The following is a 21,343-nucleotide window of genomic DNA, read 5'->3' as shown; positions in this document are numbered from 1 at the left end:
CTCCGCAATCGATGCCAGCACGAAATGCGGTGCAATTGGTTGCGAGCCAGAGGGGACCAGTTACTTAGGCCCTGTCTTTTACTCAGAAATGAGTGGCAATTACCAGAGCATGCTCTGGCTGGCTTGGGGATTGTCCATCGGACTTATTCTCCTCCTCTTCTTGAGCGACCCCCAACATCGCGGGACATGGAAACAGCTGTCACTGTTATCTCTAAGTATCAGAGTTATTTTGTCCTCAATAAATCGAAGGTGCGCCTTTGGGAATACTGTACTTACCAGGTTGTGGTGGTGCTGATGCTGAGGTGAAATGAGAGGGGAGGAGGGAAGAGGAGGAGGGAGAAGTTTTGTAGCGAGAGAGGCAGCAGAGCAGGATTTTGTTTCTGCAGCAACAATTCAACTCTGTGTACATACGAAAAGGGGGTTCGGTTGCCCTAAGGTAGGGGGTTTATCGGCCGTGGGTGATTCTGTTGACAGTTGTTGACAGTCGTTGACAGTGCCACGGCACCGCCAGGGGAAGACCTCCAAGAACCTGAACTTAACCCGACAGACCCCAGTGCAGGTTTCCGGCGGTAGTTCATGTAGATGCATTCAATATTGTTTTCTTCCAGCCAATATTTGTGGAGTGTAGAAGGTCTTAGCATACCCCTGAATCACTTTGCTGGTCAATTTCCGATGGCTCTTGAAACTCGTGAAGATATTTTGCAATATCCTGACGACGGCTTGCTGCTTAGAAAGAAGGCTGACTATTCGTCAACAGAAAGCACTTCAGTGAGGCATCTAGGCGGTAACGTGAGATGTGTTTAAGTCGAACCTTCAGCAACATAAAGGTGCAGATCTCAAGTCATTCCAGGTTGATAAAAGTAGCCTCATGATGGGGGACGTGAGTAAAAGGGATACTGGCTACGTTTATTCGACAGAATGCCCTGGGGAATTTACCAATAACTCAGTTCCAATAAAATGAGTCTTCATCGTTGCGTTTATGTGATCCTTCCTGCGACCACTTCTTGATTGCACGGCGAGCGTTGGCCCTTACATTGTCCCTGTTGTAGTCCCTTACTCGTCGTATTTCGGCAGCGTCGTAGTTGTAAATCGCTTCCGCACGGATCTTAACATCGTCCATGTCAGGGTCCAGACGCACATTGTCAGAGTGTAGGTTAGAACCGCCTTCGTCTTTCCAGATCCAAAAATAGAGCCAGCTTCGTAGTTGAGGGTAAGTCCAAAATAGACCGGTGTGTTTTCACAGAGTTTGGGTCGTTGCTCCGTGACACCTGACTTAATCTGTTCCATGGTGAGTGGGAGAGTAACATTGAGTTTGCCGACGACGATATGACTGTCGTGAATTGACTTGTTGCTAAGAATAGGGTCCTTGGGAGCTCATTGCAAGGTGTTCCACTCAGAGAATACGTCAGTCAAAAACCGGTTCCAATCCGATACTGTGACAATCGCTGGTGGGGTGAACTCTTTACCCAGAACCAGCTTAGGACGCTGTTTCTCACCACCAATGCCCCTATAAGTCCCCTGACTACTACTATGAAGAGCGACTTGCTGATGGTCAATCCCCTTACCAGCATCATCGTTATAAGTATCGCTACCAACATCCCCGAAGCCAATCTCCTCCCCAGCGTCGTCGTGGCTCTATTGACCGTAATGATCCTGGCCCTGCTGAACGTGGTTCTACTAGTAATGGTGGTCCCCTTGGCTATGGTCCTCCGGGATATGGTCCTCCTCAACTCAACTTTAACGGCCACCAGCTCCCTGCCTGTATCGAAGACGAAGAATTAACTAAAGAGTATGTGTTGAGTGACGTATCTCGATCTGCGTCTCAGCCAGCTGGCCAGGATGCCGATGGGCCTGAAGACTTGGTATTCGGGGAGGTCCATCCTCTATTTCAGATGTACTCCGAACTCTCGAAGGTTGCGAACCCCCCATACTTACCATCAAGGGCTTTCGAAGCTTCCTTGAAGAAACCTTTAAGGATTGGGCTTCTGCTCTGGATGCTGTAATGCGATTGTATAACTGAAAGATAGACATTAGACTTGAGAATCCAAGTCATTCGACAATCGAGCCAGTGTCGGAAGTTACAGTATGCATGGCTCTGCCTCCCAACAGTACTGAGCTTTGTATAGAACTAAGGTAGTAGACCTCTTATGGGTTGGCAAACCGTGCGGGCGTGTCGATTTGGTGGCCCCCAATGCCACACTCATCAACGAAGCATCAGATCTATCCGGTATGGTGTAGTGGCTAACATTTCGCGCTCTCATAACCTGAGAGATCAGTTCCGCGGAGCCCAGGGTTCGATTCCCTGTACCGGAGTTACTTTTTGCGATCCATATCAATGCCAGATAGTTTCAGTAAATTCTCTCGATCATTGAGTTATCCGGATGCACAGATATGCTATGTGGCTAGGCCTTCTATCCTGAACCTGCTGCTTTCTTTCCATAGTGGTTATCTTCTAAAAACCATGAAGGCTGATCTTTGAGGTGGGCGAGCGCCTCTTCGAGCGTTGATTGTTGACCAGAACTCCGCCGTGCAGCTGGTAAAGTCGCTCGCAAGGACTCCCGTTGAATAAAAGGTTGAGCAACCAAGCCAGTATTAGAGACTTGCCGAATATACTTCTGCGTATGGTGCTTGCAGACTTCCTTGTTGTTGGTGCCGATCCTGTTTCTCTCGTGTTGATCGCTTGGCTGAAAGCATCCTCTATATCATTGACCGTCGGTCGCGTCAAGGATAACATCCTTTAGGTTTGCGCATGAAATTTTTGCGTCCTTCCATTGAGTAGTGAGTGATACATTTATCACCGAGGGTCAAGGTGGTGCCATTAATCTATTAGATATCACTCAGTAAGTTACATATCACTAAAGGCTACAGGGCCGTGAGCTGTATGCATTGGCATTATCAGGCACTTGACCATTGATTTTGACAAATTCGTTGACACTTTTAGTACCATTAACGAGGTTGAATGTTGCTAAGAGCCAATGCTATCAACTACTCAGATATTGAAATGAGGAACGGATGACTCGTGTCGTTTGTAGGACTCCAAGAAATGCACAATTAGCCCTAAACTTAGGATAACTATATAAAATTCGTATAATTTATGATTATATTAGGCCTAAACTTAGGATAACATTATGATAACTTTGGGGCAGTAACAAGATCGGCCAAGATCTTGATACAGACCCAGCCTCCTTTTTCCAAGAAGCCAAACAGCCCATCTGGCATCGCAAGTTATGCGGCGCCTACACTTGCATCGAACACAACGAGATTTGTAAAGGTTCTCATCCATGAACGGACCTGGCTGGATACAGTTCTCACACATGATGGCCCTCATAGTGAAATTGACCTTGATAGAGATTTCTATGAACGACTAACGCTCTTCCAGGTACTCAATAAGCATCGATAAGGGAGGTGCTGTACAGTTCTTATTCTTGGCCCACAATGTTGGTGCCTGTTTTGGCCCGGCTCAATGCGACAGTGAGGCGGGATTCTTGGCTGTGAAGCCCCAGCCGATCCCAGTATCGAAGATGGTGGCATCAAAGCTTGGAGATCCGTCGGCAGTTCGAATATCGAAAAGGCCGTTGGGCATCTTCACCACATATACTTTAGCCAGAGGTCCTTGATATATATTCTTCTGCGCTTTGTAACCAGTGATGATTAGAGCAAAACCGCATCCCACATGAAACGCCATGTTCTGGCTGCATTCAGGATCTTACTGTCGCGGTACATTTGAATGATCAGCTGCATGACGTGGTTCAGATGGTCATGTTTGGTGAACGAGATATCGACAAAGGTCTCCTGTGGCTCTTTGGGGCGGGTCATGATGGTGTTGCCACGAGCATCGAATGTTGCCCTTAACTACTCATGGAGGGATGTAGTGACTTCGGTAGGATCCCGATAGACGATGGAGATATCGCGACCACAGAACGCCTCGATCACGAACTTGGCAGCATGGCGCCTGGCACGATGGTTACACTTGAGCACAAACGTGACATCGCCGATGGCTTCCATCCGTTCGAAGAACTGACCTCTCGCTAAGGGCTGTAAACAGACTTGAAATCCGACTGGCCATGAGCAAGAGCCATGGGTGAGAACTGTTTTGTATCTCCAACGAAAATTCTCAGTGATGACTGAAGCTATAGAGACGTATTCTCATTTAGTCGCGCCGCCTCGTCTGGAAACCAGTTGTGATAGTTGTCAGCTCTGCCAAAGCGACAGGTGTACCAAAGGCAATGTCTACGTCATCGATAGCGGTAAGCATAAGCCTTTGAAAAGCCTCATGATGCTTCGTCTTGTTCAGAGCATACCAGTCAGGGTTGTTGACCAGCTCATTTCAAACATAATGCACGTCAGACCAAGTCTCAGGCTCATCAGTAGCCTTGGATCGTGCGTACTCAAAGAGTGAACACTTGACTCGTGTGGGAGACTTTTTATTGAATGCCTGCTGCGGTAAGGCATTGATTGGTGTGTTGAGTAACAGCCGCCTTTGAGGGATTGGAGGCGATATCAAGAGATGTGTCGGCCTCTGTAAGTGCGATCGGCGGTGCAGTTTAGGACTCTTCGCATCTTTGGAAGTTCACAGGAAGGAACTGGACTTGTAATTCGGAGTATTAATGAAGAAGTCAGATTGCGCTGACTAGTAATCTGGTCCTTGCTGCGTAGTACTCTTGTCATCTGGGCCTTGCTACAAGGCTGTACCTGATAATACCAACTTCGATATGCGGGTGATGAAAGTTCCGCTCGGGATTTATGGATAGGTACCCAGAAGCTGGGCACAGGTTCTCCATCCGTTAAACTGTCAGAGGAAACTCGTTTCTCATCTCTCATGAGGACTTTGACTTCTGGGTTGATGATGTTCATCAAGGTTTCATTTTGGTACTTGGGCATCTTGATCGCTAGGTTCAGCCACTTGACAACTTGGTTGTTGCAGATCATCGAAACGTTGTTCTGGTTAAGCAACCCTCGAGGACGGCAGGGGAGACTTTTGCTTTCTCGACTTCAGAGACGTGTTCGGCCTGTCTGCGGAAAGTCCTGTAGTTGGGGGGACTTCGCGAATAGTCTGGCCCAAGCAGACCATGGCCACTCATTAACATCTTGCGAGTAGCTTTGTGGTAGTTGGGAAGATGTCCGTGAAGGAAACTAGTGACACCAGCCCGTTCGTAGATTTCGACGAGTACTTGGTCGTAGAGTGTCTCGAGAGTTTCTTCATCCACGAAATCGCTTTTATATATAGGGCGCATGGTTTTGAGGGACATGACTAAGGTCGAAGTGAGGAGACCTGGCGGCAACCTGGCATCCGTCTCATTCTGCGCCTCTGCTGGCACCATTGGTAGAGGGCGCGTGTTGTGTGGTCTGGTGGGGAATTAATGAGGATATTTATGGTGATGTTAGGATACTTACTTTAATAGTTTATAATAGTTTATGATGATATTAGAATACTATCATCCAATATCATCTTGAAAATAGGCTGGAGACTCTCCGCGGGAATTGAGTGCGGCCTGTTTGAGGCGCAGGCAGAGCCTGTCGGCGGGAAAGCCTTTGACCGAGAAAGTGTCTCCAGGGAGAATAAAAAGGTAAAGGCCTCAGATGGCTTGATGAATTATTTTTGGCCGTCCAAATATGCTTTGCAGCCTGTGAGTGTGTGTTGGAGGAGTAAGATGCGGAAGCAGAAACTGTGCAACCACTCTAACAGTGTTTGTCACCACCGCTTGAGGGGTGAATACCGCGAGTATCTTGAAGGAGAGGTCTCTATTTGTTAATGGAAGTAATGACAAACCCATTTTATGCAGCTCACTTTCTGCTTACTCCGATGAGTGGCCTCCACTCTGCCCTGCTCAGGCGATATTTAACACAACTGGCACCCCTGGCATGTTTTATAAAAGCATTTGTTCAACTGGCAACTCCCGTGGGTTGTTTGCTTGCCAGGTACCTAGTCGGAAGTTGTTGGTAGAAGAGAAGAAATATCCGTAGTAGTAAAGGATTTCCACAAACATGGAGCCGGCAGCAGATGGCATGCAGTGCTGAGAATCGCATTGATTTCGTTGCTGCATTGCTAACAGTACTAAACTTAGGATTAACTTCCCTAAAACCTTTGTCTAGATCCTAAAGTTATCATAAGTATTATCATAAACGCATGTCTAATTCCGGGCATTTCTTCGTTACAAAAGTATTTCTCCGCTCCCCATCACCACTACCAGTTATGAATACACCCACACACACAATATCAACCATATAGACTGTTATTCTCCCTGCGCTCCCATTCTTTGCATCAACCTCCACTCTCATCGATCGCCGCCCTGCCCAAGCCTCTTCCATTAAAGACCTCGAGATTCAAAATCCCCCCCCTTTTATATCATCTACTACTCCTTGCATGACCAATTCTAAAAGAAATCTCGTAGCCGAGAAGTATGCTCTGACTCTTTCAGAGTCAGGGTCCGAGGTAGCCAAGTGCACTTTTGAAAGCGAGAAATATTAACCCCATAACGGGAGCAATGTCACCCTCCTATCTCATCACTCTGGATCCGAGCCATGGCTGAAGAGAGCACTTCTGAGACTCCTTCTCCAGGACAAAGCATAGCTCATCCTAAATGTTTCAGCAAATTCGAACTATATGATAACTACATTGCTATCTACATATTTCACACGATCAAGCCACTTCTTACGGACAAGATGTAGTCAAAGTTATATGGAGCCCATCTTCGAGGGTGGCTGGACGGCTTAACGGGATCTTCTTCCTTGCCCCTTCCTCCAAAGAGGGTGGTCAAGGAGTCCGATCCCTGCGTTGGAACATGGAACCAGGACTTGACTCCAAAGTCCCTACAGAGAACCTCAGAGGGCGAGATAAAGCCTTTATCACCAGTACGCCTCAAGGACGGGGCTGCTGACTTCTCTGGAACCCTTCACGACTAACAAGCGTAAATTCTCTCCAAAGTCCGGCACTCACAATCAAAACTATCGTCGCTCAAGAACGCGGGTGTCGATCCGGCAATCGGCGATATCTAAACAAGAATACATTGAAATCAAGCAATGGATAGGACAAGATGCCATTGTATGAACTTTGGTAATTTGGGAGGAAGAAACGTTATCGCAGAGAAATAAAAGTAATATACACATGTTCAGATTGTACGTGTACCCTTTTCTGCAGAGTTTGACATGCGACTTGCTTGAGAGATCTCTGGCCTTGACATACACACATACACACACTCTCTCTCTCTTTCTGGAGTTTATTCTTTTATTCCTGCCAGCCACATAAGGCACATCTTGGTGCTTCGCTGGTGGCTGCCAGGAGAACTATGAATAATTACCCCTGAGTCTGGGTAGCAGTCCGAATACAAATCACGATATGGATTCATAACAGCTATTAGAAATGTGGTCTCAAAGAATGGATTTCTCATACGTCAAGAAGGGGCCATCATCCGAATCCTATTTCTTGTTGGAAACTAGTGAGACCAATCTCGCTCCTTGTCAACCAAATACCATTCAAGACGGAGAAATGTTCACCGCTGTTATTACCATACTCTAAATCCAGGGCCGACCTAGAATTTCTTCTTTACACTTCAAAGCTTAAGGAATCCAGGATACTTATCGACATTTAAGGATTCTCCTGATATAACTGCTCACGTTAAGGGGAACTCAGATTCTACTACTATCACAGTCACTTTACGGTCAAAGCCGACACTTATTAAAAGGGCCCGGGCTTAATTAATGAACTGGTTGTAGATGGTAATCTATTCGTAAAACAACAAGCATTCGACCTGGTGTGTTCAAAAGGTCGCGCTACCTCTTTGTGGATGAAATATGTCTCAAGCAAACACACCAACTCAACCACAAAGTGCACTAAAGCTTTTAATGAACTGGGAATAATGCCTTTGGTTCCTTGTCCTCTAGCAAGGAAAGTAAATTCTACAAACTTTCACATAGGAGATGGAGCTGTCTAAATTGTACATGCTTCCATGGGCGCCATCCTCCTCAACGACAGCCATTCCACTACATTTCCCTTGATTAGATCCATTGAAAGTACTGCCTCGACGCAATTTGACTGAATCTTGATTCCTGATCGACTCCTCTGCTTTGAATCCTTACTTTCTGTACCAATGTCGGGTAATGCGAGTTTGTCGCATTTTGCGTTGGAGCTGGAAGATTCCGTACATCAATGCTTCACTCGTAGGAGGGCAGCCCGGCACGTAGACGTCAACAGGAACTACACGGTCGCATCCTGGTTGTGGGGTTAATTTGGGTGGGAGTTGAGTGGGAGGAGGATAAGACATACCTCGGACGACAGAGTAGCTGTAGTGGTAGTATCCACCACCATTAGCACATGAACCCATGGAAATAACCCAGCGGGGATCAGGCATCTGATCGTAAACCTGTCGAAGAGCAGGAGCCATCTTGTTTGTGAGAGTACCAGCAACAATCATGACATCGGACTGTCGTGGCGAAGCACGGAAAATAATACCGAGGCGATCCTGATCGTATCGGGGGGTGGAGAGATGCATCATTTCGACGGCACAGCAGGCCAGACCGAAGGTCATAGGCCAAAGGGAGGACTGACGAGCCCAGTTGGTGACGGCATCAAGTGTGGTCCTGTTGAATGGAACAGATTAATGCTGGTCCAGTATTTGGGTAACGAATGCGATTTTCTCGACACAAGCGAAGGTTGCAGGAATAACATACAGCGCATACTGCAAGGCACCCTTAGGAGCAATCTCGCTGGGCAGCGGAACCTCTCTGCGAACCTTTCCTACACCAGTTGCTGAGTGAGTCTGGAGGGCGCTAGCATCGCGGCGAGAGTTGGTCGTGAAGGCGGCAGCGGTAGTTCGGAAAGGAACAATAGCAGTTGTAGGCTTGACTATTGTAACAAGTAAAGTCAGCAACATGTATTGGCGTCGCGATGATCGAATTCGTTGTTCGAGCTATAAAGCCCGCCTGGCCGGAAGAGTTCAAGGCACGCACCTCGGAGGGCCATTGAGGCCGCGGACCGCGTGGAAGAGAGCATTTCGGGCGAGAGAACGATTCGGCAGAGGAGCGAACCTCGATCGCACGATATCAGAGAGCCTGAAGAGGGGAGATTGGCGCGGGCGTAGTTGACGGCGTTGGCGGAGCGAAGCTTTCTTGGTTGATGTTGAATGATTCGCCTCTTTGCTTGCCGACCTGGAATAAGACAATTCTGATTGGATGAGACGGGCTTCTCGAAGCCGTGGATTAGCCGGCGTGGTGGGGCTCCTCTTCTGGTGATAACCTCGGGGGACCTTAGTTATAAGAAAGATGGATGTCGAAAGTGAATGACTTTTAGGAGTTATTCCTGCGGTGGGAGAGAAGACAGTTCAAAGGCTTGAGGGTTTTTTTCTTTGTTGAGGTTTTCAATGGGAATCGTTTTGCCTCACACTCTGTCACTGGGTTCAGAAAGTTTCATGCTACCAAATCCATGACGTTCACATTGCCTCTAGACCACTTGACGGGGAAGCAAGCGAATTCTCTCCAATCGACATGAACTGAAATGAAATTTTGTGTTCTGGTTCTTAAAGCCAGTGGCGAATACTTGATGTTCGTTGATTTGTGTCTTGATTGCTTGGGCAAGGAGATGGGAGTGTCACTGGCTTAATACTAGATCTTGGGTCGACTACTACTCAGACGTATCAACATGTCAGGGTTTCAAAAATGCAAGAAACTGTATTTCCATTGTTCTCGCCTGTATATTGGCCTCTATGAAATTTAGAGGCCGTTTTGGTACAGCTATTGTCATCCTACATGCTTGCATTGACGGTGCCAAAATATATATTTCAGAAATGGTTTGTTACAAAAGCGCAAGCCAGTGCAAGGGGCATCATCAGTCAATACCCTGCCAGCTAAAAGTTGCCAACCATGGTTGATAATAATTAAGCTGCTGGGGTGGCGATTATGTCTGGCTGCCTTAGTGTACGGAGAATTTCGATGTGAATATCAACCTGAAAGTATTGGGATATTCAATGAATTTAAAGGAGATTCGGTAGGAAAGTATGGGATGTGCATTCCGGGTCTGATCAATGGCTTGAATATCATAAGACTATAATGAAATATTATTAGTTTCCAAGCCAATATTGTTTGTTTCTGTGGGTATTGCTTCTTGGTTTTGTGTTTAACTGTAGCTGAGCCTTTAACTTCCTGTCTCTGGCCAAGCATCCATTGGTTACGATTTTTGATCGACCATCAGTTAAACAAGGAGGGAATAATCGTTTCGCTCATAATCTAAGTATACGTTAAAAATAAACTAATAAAGCAACTCGGAAGATCTTCCCCAGAGTTTCTCTCCCTTACCACGCGAGAAAGGGGTCGTTCACTGACTACTAGTACGAAGTTTGTGAAAACCAGTTCGCGGTTGGCTCCAGCGGTTGGACTAAACAAATGAGTTGACCTGGATCAGTGACAGGGATTGTCATTTCGGAGCCGGGGATAGCTGCATCTTCAATCACAGGTCGGTTATGCACAAAACGTATTGTAGGGTGGCAGTGATTTCATTTCAGATCTTTAAAATTAAAGGAAGAGCCAATTGAGTCTTTCAGTCTGAGAAATCAAGTGGGTTTGTTTGTTTGATTTATTTTATGATCCATGTTTGCAGTCTCGGTTGCTGCTCGTATCGACCCGCCGCTCAAGGATTTAACACACAGGGATATATGAAGCGACTCTGCATCTGCACATATCATGGCTGACCGTAATGACCGTAGCTAGACCCGAAAGTGGTTTGCTATGTTGACATCGGGTTGATGGTTCACCCTTGGACTGAATGTCGGCTAAGTGACAAGCATTACCAAGGGTAGTTTTCATGGTTCAGAATGCTTCACATTGAACCCTGAACACATATGGAGTACAGACACCGCACGTAGTGTAGTGCGAAAGAAAGACATTTTATGGTTACGTTTGCACGTTCCTCGTCATCCGGTATTATGTCACTTTGGGTATGCAAATGGATAAAAGTCAGCCACCACACGCCAAAGCAAAAACTAGACGCGACTAATTTGACATGCATAAAGGTGTATCCTAGGTAGGTAGTCAGTAGTGAAGATGCTGATGTTAATTAACATCTTATCATCACAGTGACGAGAGCAATTCTAAGAGATTAACCGTACATAAGTGAAAGATTCACAAGGGACGTGAATTCGATTGATAGTTGCTAAAGACATAAATAGCATTCCAGACTAAAGTCAGTGGATTAGAACCCGGCCTGCGATCACTAATATGGACCGCCAAGCCACCCCGCTAATGGCTAAACGCGGGCAGGACAGTAGTTTCCGTTCTGAGACTCTGGTTCCCCCTTTCTGGCTGCAGACTCTCACTTTATCACCTCCTACGGAAAGTGGGCGTCTCTCAAGGATGGGCAGTACTACGTGGAAAGTGTTATGAGAGACTAAGACTTGAAGAATGCGAATATCAAGTGATAACAAGTCCAAGGTTTAGGTTAGACTTTGGGTGTTGCTGAATCACATGAAACAACTTAATTATGTTTCTTGACCACGTCTCCAAGACCCTCTACACTCACTCATAAACTGTATAAACTGTTCGGTACATGGTGCTCCCCTGAAGCGAAGTTCTAACCTATTTTACCTTAGAAAACGTAGCATGATACATCTCCATAGAAGCGGACTTCATATGGTGACTAACATGCAGAGGATTTGGCTAGAAGCTTGGATATCCTGAAGGACAAGAACTAAAGGAAAAGCCTGGCGGTGCACCTGAGTCTCTCTTTGTCCCCTCGAACCCTGATCTCTTCAATTGACAGCCTCTACAACGACGAAGCTCCAATACCACCACCCTGGCTTTATAGCACCTTGCTCAAGTTAATATGCAGGTGGCTCCGCAAATCTCCAAGTAACTTCTCCACGCTCCAACGCCCCCCTCCACTCAGGACCAATTCTGGGATTTGACTTGCGACTTCCCGGCGATTTCCAGTTTCCACCTCGACAGGGCAGGTACTCGTCCTGGACATCGTTCCTGTTCCACCTGACCTTTCTCAACACCACAACCTCAACTCACCAAATTCTTATCTCACTTGTCTGATCTTACCCTTCTTTACCTTTCCTTTCCTCTTGGTTTCTTCTGTTCAATCTACTCCTGCTCCTCGATCTCTTCCTGCGACAAAAGTCACCGCGATCCCCCGATTTCTTACCGAGACCAGCCTCGAACATATCCTTCTCCGTCGCAAATCCGAATAATATCCTGCTTAAAAATGCCCTCGGGCCACGCTCTCTGAGCTTGCAATCGTCCGTCGATGCTTCGTTTTCCCGCTCCTCCGTGGCGCGCATAGACTCTCCGACTCCTCCGCCCCCTGCATTATCTTACATCATATCCGTGGCCATGATGTGGCCTCGGTTCAAACAATGGCTATCGAACTGGCCTTCTCGATTAGTCTTCCGCTACCTCAGCACCCTATTTCTCATATGTTTCGCTATCACCAATTATATATTATGGACCAGCAGCCAGGGCTGGGATGTGACAGAGCCTAAGGGCCCAGTCACTATGGGCCCAAAACATCCAATTAAGAAGCTCATGGCAGATGCCCGCGCTCGCCATGAGAGCCTCCTTTCAAAACGAAGCCATGATCTTTACGATGCTGCCGAGCGTTATCGCGCCCGCCGAGGACGTCACCCACCACCAGGCTTCGATAAGTGGATGGAGGCTGCACTCGCTTCCAATAGCATTGTGGTAGAAGATTATTTCGATCGCATATACAAGGATTTGGCTCCATATTGGGCGCTTGACGCTCACACACTAGCCAGGCGCGCATCCGCCTGGCATTGGGTCGTGAAAGTTCGCAATGGCGTGGCTACTGGTGTGGGCGATGCAACCGATCGTGTGCCATGGCTTGAACTATGGACCAACCTCGTCGAAGAGTTTGCAAAGGATTTGCCTGACGTCGACATGCCAATCAACTACATGGATGAACCTCGACTTCTTGTTCCTTTCGACGAATTATCCAAATTTGTCGATCAAGAACGCGATAATCGGCGCATCGCTCCTATGAAGGAGGTCGTCACAAAGTTTAAGACTTTGTCCAAGCTCGACGACGAAAAACCTCAGCCTTACGATCCCTACTGGTACAATAGCTCAGCTAACTATTGGGAACTCGCGCGTGTGACGTGTGACCCCAACGCTCCGTCACGCAATGTTCAACAAGTCTCAGACTTTAAGGCTCCTGTTGAATATCCCTCAAATTGGGACCCCGAGTACGCTTATAAAGGTTATATCAAAAACTGGACTGCTGCCCAGGATCCTTGTTTACAACCACATCTGCGCCAAATGCACGGGAGCTTTGTTGCGCCTCTCAGTTTGTCTACTTCTACCGAATTGATCCCATTGTTTGGCGGATCTAAGCTTCCTATGAACAACGAGATCCTTATCCCTGGCGCCATGTACCTTACTGCCGACGAATTCTATTCTGGAGGGGAGAAGATGGGTCCAGCATGGCACGCCAAGAAGACCGGCATTGTTTGGAGAGGTGATGCTTCTGGCGGCGAGCCGAGAGCTGATGTCTGGCATCGCTTCCATCGTCACCGTCTTATCCAGATGCTTAATGGCTCATATGTTGACAGTGTTGAGCATCAAGGTGTGAAGCCCAAGACATTTCAACTGCCAAATCCCGACCATTACAACAGCACCCATCGTACCTCCAATACTATTGGTCAATGGTTGATGCAGATCTCTGATTGCGGGTTCAAACGTCTTCTATGTGAAAAAGTTGGCTGTGATCCTGTCGCTCCTTATTATCGCGAATTGAAGCATATGACCATGAAGGAGCAGTACCGCTATAAATTTTTGCCTGATACCGACGGCAATTCATTCAGCGCCCGTTTTCGTGGCTTCTTACGTTCCTCGAGCATGCCTCTCAAGGCTACTATCTACGCTGAATGGCATGACGACCGTCTTACTCCATGGGTTCACTTTGTACCCTTCGATAACACTTTTCAGGACCTTTACCCCATCCTCGAATTCTTTACAGATGAAGAAGCTGGTGGGGATACCGCCGCGCGATTTATTGCTGAGAGAGGAAGAGACTGGGCCAGCCAAGTCTTGCGTCGCGAAGATATGCGCCTGTACACTTGGCGCCTCTTACTTGAGTGGGCTCGAGTCTGCGATGAAGACCGCGAGAAGCTTGGATTCATAAGAGACTTGATAGAGCCCAGAAAGGATTCAATACGGTAAACTGAGTTGAGGTTCGAAAGCACATGTTTACAGCGCATTGATCCACCACCAAACTGGATGGTTTAGGTGCTCACGTATATATTAGTATTCACGGCCTGGCGTTCCGGAGTTGGATTGTTTCTCTATGAGGTGCTGGATATCTGAGATAATGTGGATGGCATACAATGCGTTCAAGACGCTTCACCGTCTAAGAAACGTTCTATACCTTGGGAGGCAAAATCATGTAGCTGAGGCATACCCCAAAACAAATGACGTTGGATGATTGAAAGATAAGGACGAGATGGAATAGAAGGGGTCCTCTAATTCTTAATTCTCGACTGTAGGAAGCTGGGCTAATCCACCCTAGATAATAAATATGATACCAAACCCCTTCACAAAGGCTCATGCTTTGCCGAGTTTGTACAGTCAGGAACCCGATACAAGAGGAAGATACTGATCATGATTTCCATCCTCATTACGATGCCAATATATTGTAGCAATGCCTCATTGCTACAACTCCATGCCACGCCCGTGAACCAACTCCAAAAGTCGCTCCTATATGATCATTTAACCCTGTACAAGACAACGGAATTCTTCACAGTTGTAGGTTCGTAACAGGTTCGCGGGCCGGTTGACCTTTTAGGTGTGCGGCAGAACCCTTGAAAAGGGACTGCCAAATGAAAGCTTCACTTAAGAGTAGTTCGATGTCCTTCTCCGTCCAATCCTTAGTCGGAAGGCATTGGAGGAACATCATGATCTCCTGAAAGTCCATGCTCAGGAGCTTATCGGACCATTTCACAAGGAAGGCCGCACACACATATAGATGGAACTCGGAAAATCCTTGCTCTTCAGCCTGACAAGTAGTTAGTTTTTTGAGAGTTGCCAGCAGATGGATGTTGACGAACCAAATAAGTGTCCCACATGCGAACTGTGTTTTTGACACTGATTTCACGCATCAAGAGACAGTTCATCCAACGGAAACTAAACTGTATGAATTCAATGCCTTCTCTTTCCAAATGCTTGGACAGGTTGCCGTCTATACGTGCTGTTAAATCACGGAGAGCAGCAACCTGGCGTTGAATCCCTGGTTGCGCCACGATATAGTGGTCCTGGATGCCATCGAGAAGCTTTGTCAGACACCAAAAGGAATCGGCCTCGACAGCGTCTAACACAGACTTTGGGAGCTGTCCTGGGTCCATGCCTGACTCGATATCAGGATCTCCAATATAAATCCCCAAAAAGACTTGCCAAAAAGGCGTTACAAGGTCGTTGATACCCTGCACATAGCCACTGGCAGGATGTCGTACAGCCCACACATACAGAATGCGCTCAAGTGATCGCTGCGTAGCTTCGTAGCTGTATAGCTCAATATGCGGGTTTGTCCGGGGTACATCGATGCTGATTTGGTGCCAGATGGCCTCGTCCAGGCCCCTGGTTCGGCCAGCTGGGGCTGTGTTGGCTGCAGTGGTCGCGGCGTTTCCTCCTCTCTCGAATGCCTGTCGTACACCATCCAAGTATTCCTTCCGTTTTCTCTCTAAGGTGGCGACCCGGCGCTCACTATTCGCAGGAAGATAGCTGAGGAGGAGTTGCCAGGTAATGGCGCGCACCTCTTGTGGTACGCCAGACCAGGCGAGTGACCTTAGGTCAGGCAGTGAAATAGTGGAAGCTTGTAACAGCTTCTTAAACTTATTAATACGTGTAATTCGGGAGTTTATGGCATCGGCTTCCTTGGGAGTGGCATTGGCAGGAACCGTGGGATAGTTGATGAGATGCAGAGCGTTGGCGGGGTCTGAAAGTCATCGTCAGTACTTCTGCGACAGCGCTTTGAAGTGTGATCAGCAAACCTTTTAAGATTTCTTTATACTGAGGCCGAAGAATCTTTCCCTCACTCTTTTTGGGCATGGGATATGTGGGCGCGGGTCGCTCTATTGCGATGTCGGCACTATTTGAATATCGTCTCGCCGAGAGAGCATTGGGAGGCCCCTCTGTTGTCGGTGATAATGTACTTGATTCGGGCTTGTTCTGTGTGGCAATGCGCCGTGTTCTTCTCTTCATACTCGACAAACTTGGCAGACCAAAGTCATCTCCATCGTCATCCTCATAGCCCATCATGTCGTCCTCGTCTGCTTTCCAGTCATCGTTGGTGTTGGAGAGAAAGTTGATATAGTTCTTGTATGGAGGTGAACCATTCTTTCCAGGCGTGGTCTTCGGCGGTGGAGAAGCTTCTTGAATCCGGATCTTAGCTGAAGAAGAAGAAGGAGGTGTTCGTGGTCGAGACGAGTTGGAGAGGTTTCTGGCAATTGACATCAGCAAACAAGAACTAAGCTTTGAGCAAGGTCAAGCCAACGGACAAAGAGTCGAATTTGAGCATATCCGCATGCGAATATGAGGCGCCAACAACAAGACCTGAGCCATGGCCCGTGGGCGACGTGATGTTTCTCTTTGGAGTAGAGTTGTCTCGTGGCGGCGGTCTCCAAAAAGGCGATACGGACCTAGTTGTATAAGCTTCAGCGCACAAGCTTGGAGGGTATGGAACTCCATGTCAGCTAATACATACTCTGATCGGTCTGCCTCGAAGCAATCGAGCTTCTATCAGCAAATATTCGACATCTCACAACTCCTCGCTGAACATACCGACTTGGACCATCTCCTGCGGCGGTGGGGCTGTTAGCAGAGGCGGGCGCCATTACGTCGAGTCTTGTGAGCACAGAGAGCTTCGACGCTGGTAGTCATCACTTACAGATTGCGCGGGCTTCTTGCCGCTCCCAGATGACGACCACATGGTTCGCTGAAGAGGAAAAGAGGCCGTGGACAAGAGCCTTGGAAGGTATTTTACATGCTGCGATGTAACGCGACGCAATGATGTTGTGAAGTGCAAGAAAGTCAGTAGGTTGGGTTGGTCGACCTATTCTACTATGGATCGATCAAACATAATGGAAACGGGCTTAATTAGGCTGCCCTGGCTCAACCACGAGATCACCCCGCAAACAGCACTACCATGGCTTGGAAATAGCGGGTTCGGACGGGTTCATAGCGGGGGTGTCTGCTAGTTGAGGACTGTGCCTTGACCCTGTGGCCTGGGCTCAGCTGCCCGGCCTCGGGGCGGATTACTCGCCCAACAGGCGGCACGAGCCTGGGTACGGAGTACGAATACAGCCCAGAGCAATTCACCAACGAGCGCATGTGGTTTGAGCCAGATTAACAAAACCTGCCTTTGCATGTAATGCTCAAAGACAAGTCAGGCTTCTTGACAATGGAGCTTGGAGAGTATGTACATGGGAATACAGGGGTTGTAACGGAGAAGCATAAAACTGTAAGGGCAAAATGCTCTGAAATGGTAGGCAAGAGTTCAATTTTGAATATCATCTTCAAGTTCATTATCTTCCAAGTCTCAGTGATATTAGCATTTGGATTTTGAAAAGGTCCAAGACTCGGGTTCTTGTTTGTTTGTAGTGGTGCTGATTTCTGATTGGCCCGCTTTTGGCTTAGTCAGTAGAGTCAGTTAGGCTTTAGCTTCGCGGCTCGATAACCTAGTACCTTTCTTTACCTTCATGGTTCAGTCGCCTCCTCTTCCTTTTCTTTGACTCTTGGTTCGACTTAGTTCTCAATTTCAATTGCGCATCACTTCTCACCTGCCCTTGTTCACCCATAACAGCTTTCTAGTGTCGAGTGCGCGAAACCCGTCGTTTGCTTCTTTCGCGCTCCCTCATCTTTCGAACTTCTTATCACGAACACGCGCCAAACCTCAACCGTCGCCATGACGGAGCCCGAGAACTTCGAGGATGATCTCTTCGCCGACCTGTAAGTATTCATTGCAACATAAGCAGCGAGCATAAACACTCTGTGCGTCTACCTGGGATACTGACTCTTAGACAGCTACGATGACAACGATGCCGCAAAGCCAGGGTCTGCTCCCGCCGCAGCAGCCCCCCCTGCCCCAGAAGTTCAGCCTCCTGCTAACATTCACAACAACAACAATGATGAGCATAACGGGATGCAACAACATCAAGAAACAGGGGATGATGAACACATGACTCAAGATCAAGATGACGACGATGATGATGTCGATTTTAATCTCGGTGGAGGAGGATACGGCGGATCCGGTCACACAGGCCAGGCTGATATGCATGACGATGCTCCAACACCTCCATACGGAACTGTACACAAGGCGAGTGCCAAAGAAGATGGGTAAGTCTACACTGTTTCTGCATTGTGATTACATTTCTTGAATTCGCTCTTGCGAGAATATCACGGTTTGCCTTGCGTGTTCACAACCCTGAATCCTCATGGCAACTGCCACGTTGCCATGTAGTAGTGGCCATCGGTTTAGCATTTGCATACATTTCGGAAGTTGGCTTGGCTAGAGAGGGTCGTGGTCAAATTAAGAAAAAGAGGTTTTGCTATCGGAGACGTCAAACGGCAAAGATTCAGATTGGAAGAGTTACCATTACTCATTCAAGAGGATATGTGGATCAAGAGATATAACCGGTTGAGGCGAGTCCGCTGCTATTGTCTATGGGCTATGAGAGGAAGAGGAGGATGTCACAATCGGTACTGGGATACGCCCTGTGGACATCCCAAGATGAATCATTCGGCACTAGTCCAGACGAAAGACACTACTACTTGAGTCTTCCATAGCCCTCAGTCGCAGAGATCTTATTGAACCGACGGGAGTGGTAAACACTCTCGAGTGCTATAGCGAGATTCGCAGCGAATAGCGCTCGAGGCCAGTACCTAGCATGAGACAGAGACAGAGAGAACAGTCAAGACGATAGCACAAGACGAAATTTTATTCGACCAAGCTGATCTGGCATCTCTCATTGCAATGTCTGCGCCGTACTTTCGACTGTCATGGCCGTTTGGTCAACGTTTGTCAACCATGGTCCTTGTTATGTTGGCCTTGATGCATCCACACGCAGGGATCTTACAGAAATTGCCGCCAACATCAAGCAAGCCGAAGAAATGGGAACTTTCAGATCAATCGACCTCCTGCTGGGCTGTGTCTTCTCTGCATGCACCCATATTGCCCTGCACGACCCATTTTTTCAAGGATACAGACTCCTTCATCACATTGCAATCGCCAAACCGCAGCCATCTGTTTTTCTGCTGTATCAGGCATTCAAGTCTCGATTGTCGGCTCTTTTCTCTAAGCCAGGGTTGAGGTTTCAGCAAACTATTGATTATTCGCAAATTCGCAGCCCTTTCTAAGCAAGCCACTTCACCATCAGCCTGGATCCTATTGTTCTATCAAGCCTAGGAGACCCGTGTTTAACAGCCTTGATATTCAGAATGCATAAACAACTCTAAAATGACAAGTATACTGACATGTTTGTATAGTAAAATGTTCATCGGCGGTCTCAACTGGGAAACCACCGACCGTAAGTAACAAACACATGCAGCTCTCCAAACTTGTACTAACGATTGTTGGCAGAATCGTTGCGGGATTACTTCTCACAGTTTGGTGAAGTCGTTGAATGCACAGTCATGAGAGACAGCAGTACCGGTCGGTCGCGAGGATTTGGTTTCCTGACTTTTAAGGACGCCAAGACAGTCAATATCGTCATGGTCAAGGAACATTTCCTTGATGGCAAGATCGTAAGTCATATATCTTAAGACATGGCCAAACTCACCACTCTAATTGCGTTGCAGATCGACCCCAAACGTGCCATTCCCCGAGACGAACAAGAGAAGACTAGTAAGATCTTCGTCGGAGGTGTCAGCCAGGAAACCACGGATCAAGAATTCAAGGAATACTTTGCACAGTTCGGCCGCGTTGTAGATGCGACTCTCATGATGGACAAAGATACCGGCCGTCCACGAGGATTTGGGTTCGTGACGTTTGAAAACGAAGCCGGCGTTGATGCCTGTATCAACGTGCCACTAGAAATTCACGGAAAACCCATCGAGGTCAAGAAGGCCCAGCCTAGGGGTAACCTTCGAGAAGAGGAAGAGGCATCACGACGCGGCAAGTTCAGAAAGGACGGCGACCAGTCAAGCCAGGGCTCCATGGGCCAACAGATGGGCAACAACGGCATGACACCCCAAGTCATGGCCCAATACTTTCAACGTATGCAACAGTACTTCGCTATGATGCAGTCACAAATGGCCATGAGCCGAGGAATGCCCATGAACCCAGCCATGTGGCAGAACATGATGCAGATGCAACAGATGCAACAACAGATGATGGGTCGAGGAGGCGGTGGTGCCAATGCTCAGAACATGATGCAGAACATGAACCCACAGATGATGCAGCAGATGCAGCAAATGCAGCAACAGATGATGCAACAGCAGGGCCAGCAAGGTGGTCAAGATGCTGCTTCCGGTAGTGCTAGTCCCACTGCCTCTGCCAGCGGCGGCGGTGGTCGAGGATATGACAACAACAACAACTATAATCAATACCAACAAGCTCAAGGAGGTCGTCGTGGAGGCCGTGGAGGCTACGGCGGTCATGGAGGACATGGAGGATATGGTATGGGTGGAGGAGGCGGAGCCCCTACTTCATGGGAGGGCATGTATGACGATGTTCCTCAGCCAAACTCCAACCAAGGCTCAGGTGGCTTTAACCGTGCTGGCAGTGCCAGTGCGAACTCTGACCCGCAACATGCACCACCCGCCAATGCGCCTACGGGGCCCAAAAACGCCGGTAAACCTGGAGCTAATTATCGTGGTGGAGGACGGGGTGGAAACCGCGGCTTTCACCCTTACTCACGATAAAGACTTCCCACCAGAATTTGTCAGTAGCAAGGAGGGTTTGGAAGACTTTGGAACGCCGCCAGAATTCCGGCGAAGTGATGGGAAGGAGGACGGTGTCAACCATGTATAATAATGCGGAACGGTTGTTCATTCCGCATATATTTTCTTTTTTCTTTTTCAGTATTTTGGTTTGATTGGGCGGCTTTCCAATGCTTTTGTTCATCAAGATGCAGCCAGGTTCGGCTGATACAAGGGGCCCAAACAAGGGGGTGGTCGGTCTTGCGAGGGCACTGCAATAATTAGAAATCAAATAAGCCCAAAATTGGTCTATTGAGTCATTATGTGTGCATTCATTTTCGTAAGGTTTACTGGCATAGGCTCTGCCCGATATGCAAAGGTGTTTGAGATTAGTCATAAGACAGCTAAGGCAAATACGTTCAGAAAATAAGGTAGGTAGTGAAAGTGATATATATGATAAGTAGTTGAAATGAAGCGCTATAACCTT

The 21,343-nt window shown here is 47.7% G+C and overlaps 7 protein-coding genes and 1 non-coding gene across 8 annotated transcripts; 4 read left to right on the top strand and 4 right to left on the bottom strand.

Annotated features, from left to right (window-relative positions):
• Positions 1-943: 943 nt before the first annotated feature.
• Positions 944-1,330, bottom strand: FOBCDRAFT_319364 (uncharacterized protein; the record flags this gene model as incomplete). The annotated part of the gene is made up of 2 exons (XM_059612029.1): positions 1,162-1,330; positions 944-1,105 (listed from the first exon to the last, which is right to left on the bottom strand). Exons 1-2 carry the CDS (start codon positions 1,285-1,287, stop codon positions 944-946), a joined length of 288 nt encoding a protein of 95 aa, XP_059467202.1. The 5' UTR covers positions 1,288-1,330.
• Positions 1,331-1,464: 134 nt separating this feature from the next.
• On the top strand, positions 1,465-1,928 carry FOBCDRAFT_223033 (uncharacterized protein). Its single transcript, XM_054704576.2, has one exon. The coding sequence runs from the start codon at positions 1,531-1,533 to the stop codon at positions 1,780-1,782; it is 252 nt and encodes an 83-aa protein (XP_054560551.2). The 5' UTR covers positions 1,465-1,530; the 3' UTR covers positions 1,783-1,928.
• A 295-nt stretch (positions 1,929-2,223) lies between these two features.
• On the top strand, positions 2,224-2,313 carry FOBCDRAFT_t132. The gene has a single exon. It is a non-coding gene; the product is annotated as a tRNA-Glu (tRNA).
• A 2,612-nt stretch (positions 2,314-4,925) lies between these two features.
• FOBCDRAFT_201501 (uncharacterized protein) lies at positions 4,926-5,321 on the bottom strand (the record flags this gene model as incomplete). Its single annotated transcript, XM_054704575.1, has 1 exon — positions 4,926-5,321. The coding sequence occupies one exon, from the start codon at positions 5,319-5,321 to the stop codon at positions 4,926-4,928; it is 396 nt and encodes a 131-aa protein (XP_054560550.1).
• A 2,398-nt stretch (positions 5,322-7,719) lies between these two features.
• FOBCDRAFT_223029 (uncharacterized protein) lies at positions 7,720-9,201 on the bottom strand. The gene is made up of 4 exons (XM_031183767.3): positions 8,947-9,201; positions 8,668-8,842; positions 8,264-8,577; positions 7,720-8,209 (listed from the first exon to the last, which is right to left on the bottom strand). The coding sequence occupies exons 1-4, from the start codon at positions 8,987-8,989 to the stop codon at positions 8,073-8,075; spliced, it is 669 nt and encodes a 222-aa protein (XP_031039409.1). The 5' UTR covers positions 8,990-9,201; the 3' UTR covers positions 7,720-8,072.
• Positions 9,202-11,924: 2,723 nt separating this feature from the next.
• On the top strand, positions 11,925-14,534 carry FOBCDRAFT_223027 (uncharacterized protein). The gene has a single exon (XM_031183766.3). It carries the CDS (start codon positions 12,322-12,324, stop codon positions 14,164-14,166), a length of 1,845 nt encoding a protein of 614 aa, XP_031039408.3. The 5' UTR covers positions 11,925-12,321; the 3' UTR covers positions 14,167-14,534.
• On the bottom strand, positions 14,535-17,055 carry FOBCDRAFT_223021 (rab-GTPase-TBC domain-containing protein). The gene is made up of 7 exons (XM_059609625.1): positions 16,886-17,055; positions 16,780-16,801; positions 16,703-16,712; positions 16,497-16,637; positions 15,990-16,438; positions 15,051-15,934; positions 14,535-14,998 (listed from the first exon to the last, which is right to left on the bottom strand). The coding sequence occupies exons 1-7, from the start codon at positions 16,925-16,927 to the stop codon at positions 14,741-14,743; spliced, it is 1,806 nt and encodes a 601-aa protein (XP_059464882.1). The 5' UTR covers positions 16,928-17,055; the 3' UTR covers positions 14,535-14,740.
• A 639-nt stretch (positions 17,056-17,694) lies between these two features.
• On the top strand, positions 17,695-21,176 carry FOBCDRAFT_223019 (uncharacterized protein). Its single transcript, XM_031183763.3, has 5 exons — positions 17,695-17,946; positions 18,022-18,333; positions 19,483-19,523; positions 19,577-19,740; positions 19,795-21,176. The coding sequence occupies exons 1-5, from the start codon at positions 17,903-17,905 to the stop codon at positions 20,857-20,859; spliced, it is 1,626 nt and encodes a 541-aa protein (XP_031039405.2). The 5' UTR covers positions 17,695-17,902; the 3' UTR covers positions 20,860-21,176.
• Positions 21,177-21,343: the final 167 nt, after the last annotated feature.

Source organism: Fusarium oxysporum, chromosome V (genome assembly GCF_013085055.1).
Source record: "Fusarium oxysporum Fo47 chromosome V, complete sequence".
NCBI classification, from domain to species: domain Eukaryota; kingdom Fungi; phylum Ascomycota; class Sordariomycetes; order Hypocreales; family Nectriaceae; genus Fusarium; species Fusarium oxysporum.
Note: the sequence above shows the minus strand (reverse complement) of the source record. Positions and strands in the feature narration are given on the sequence as shown.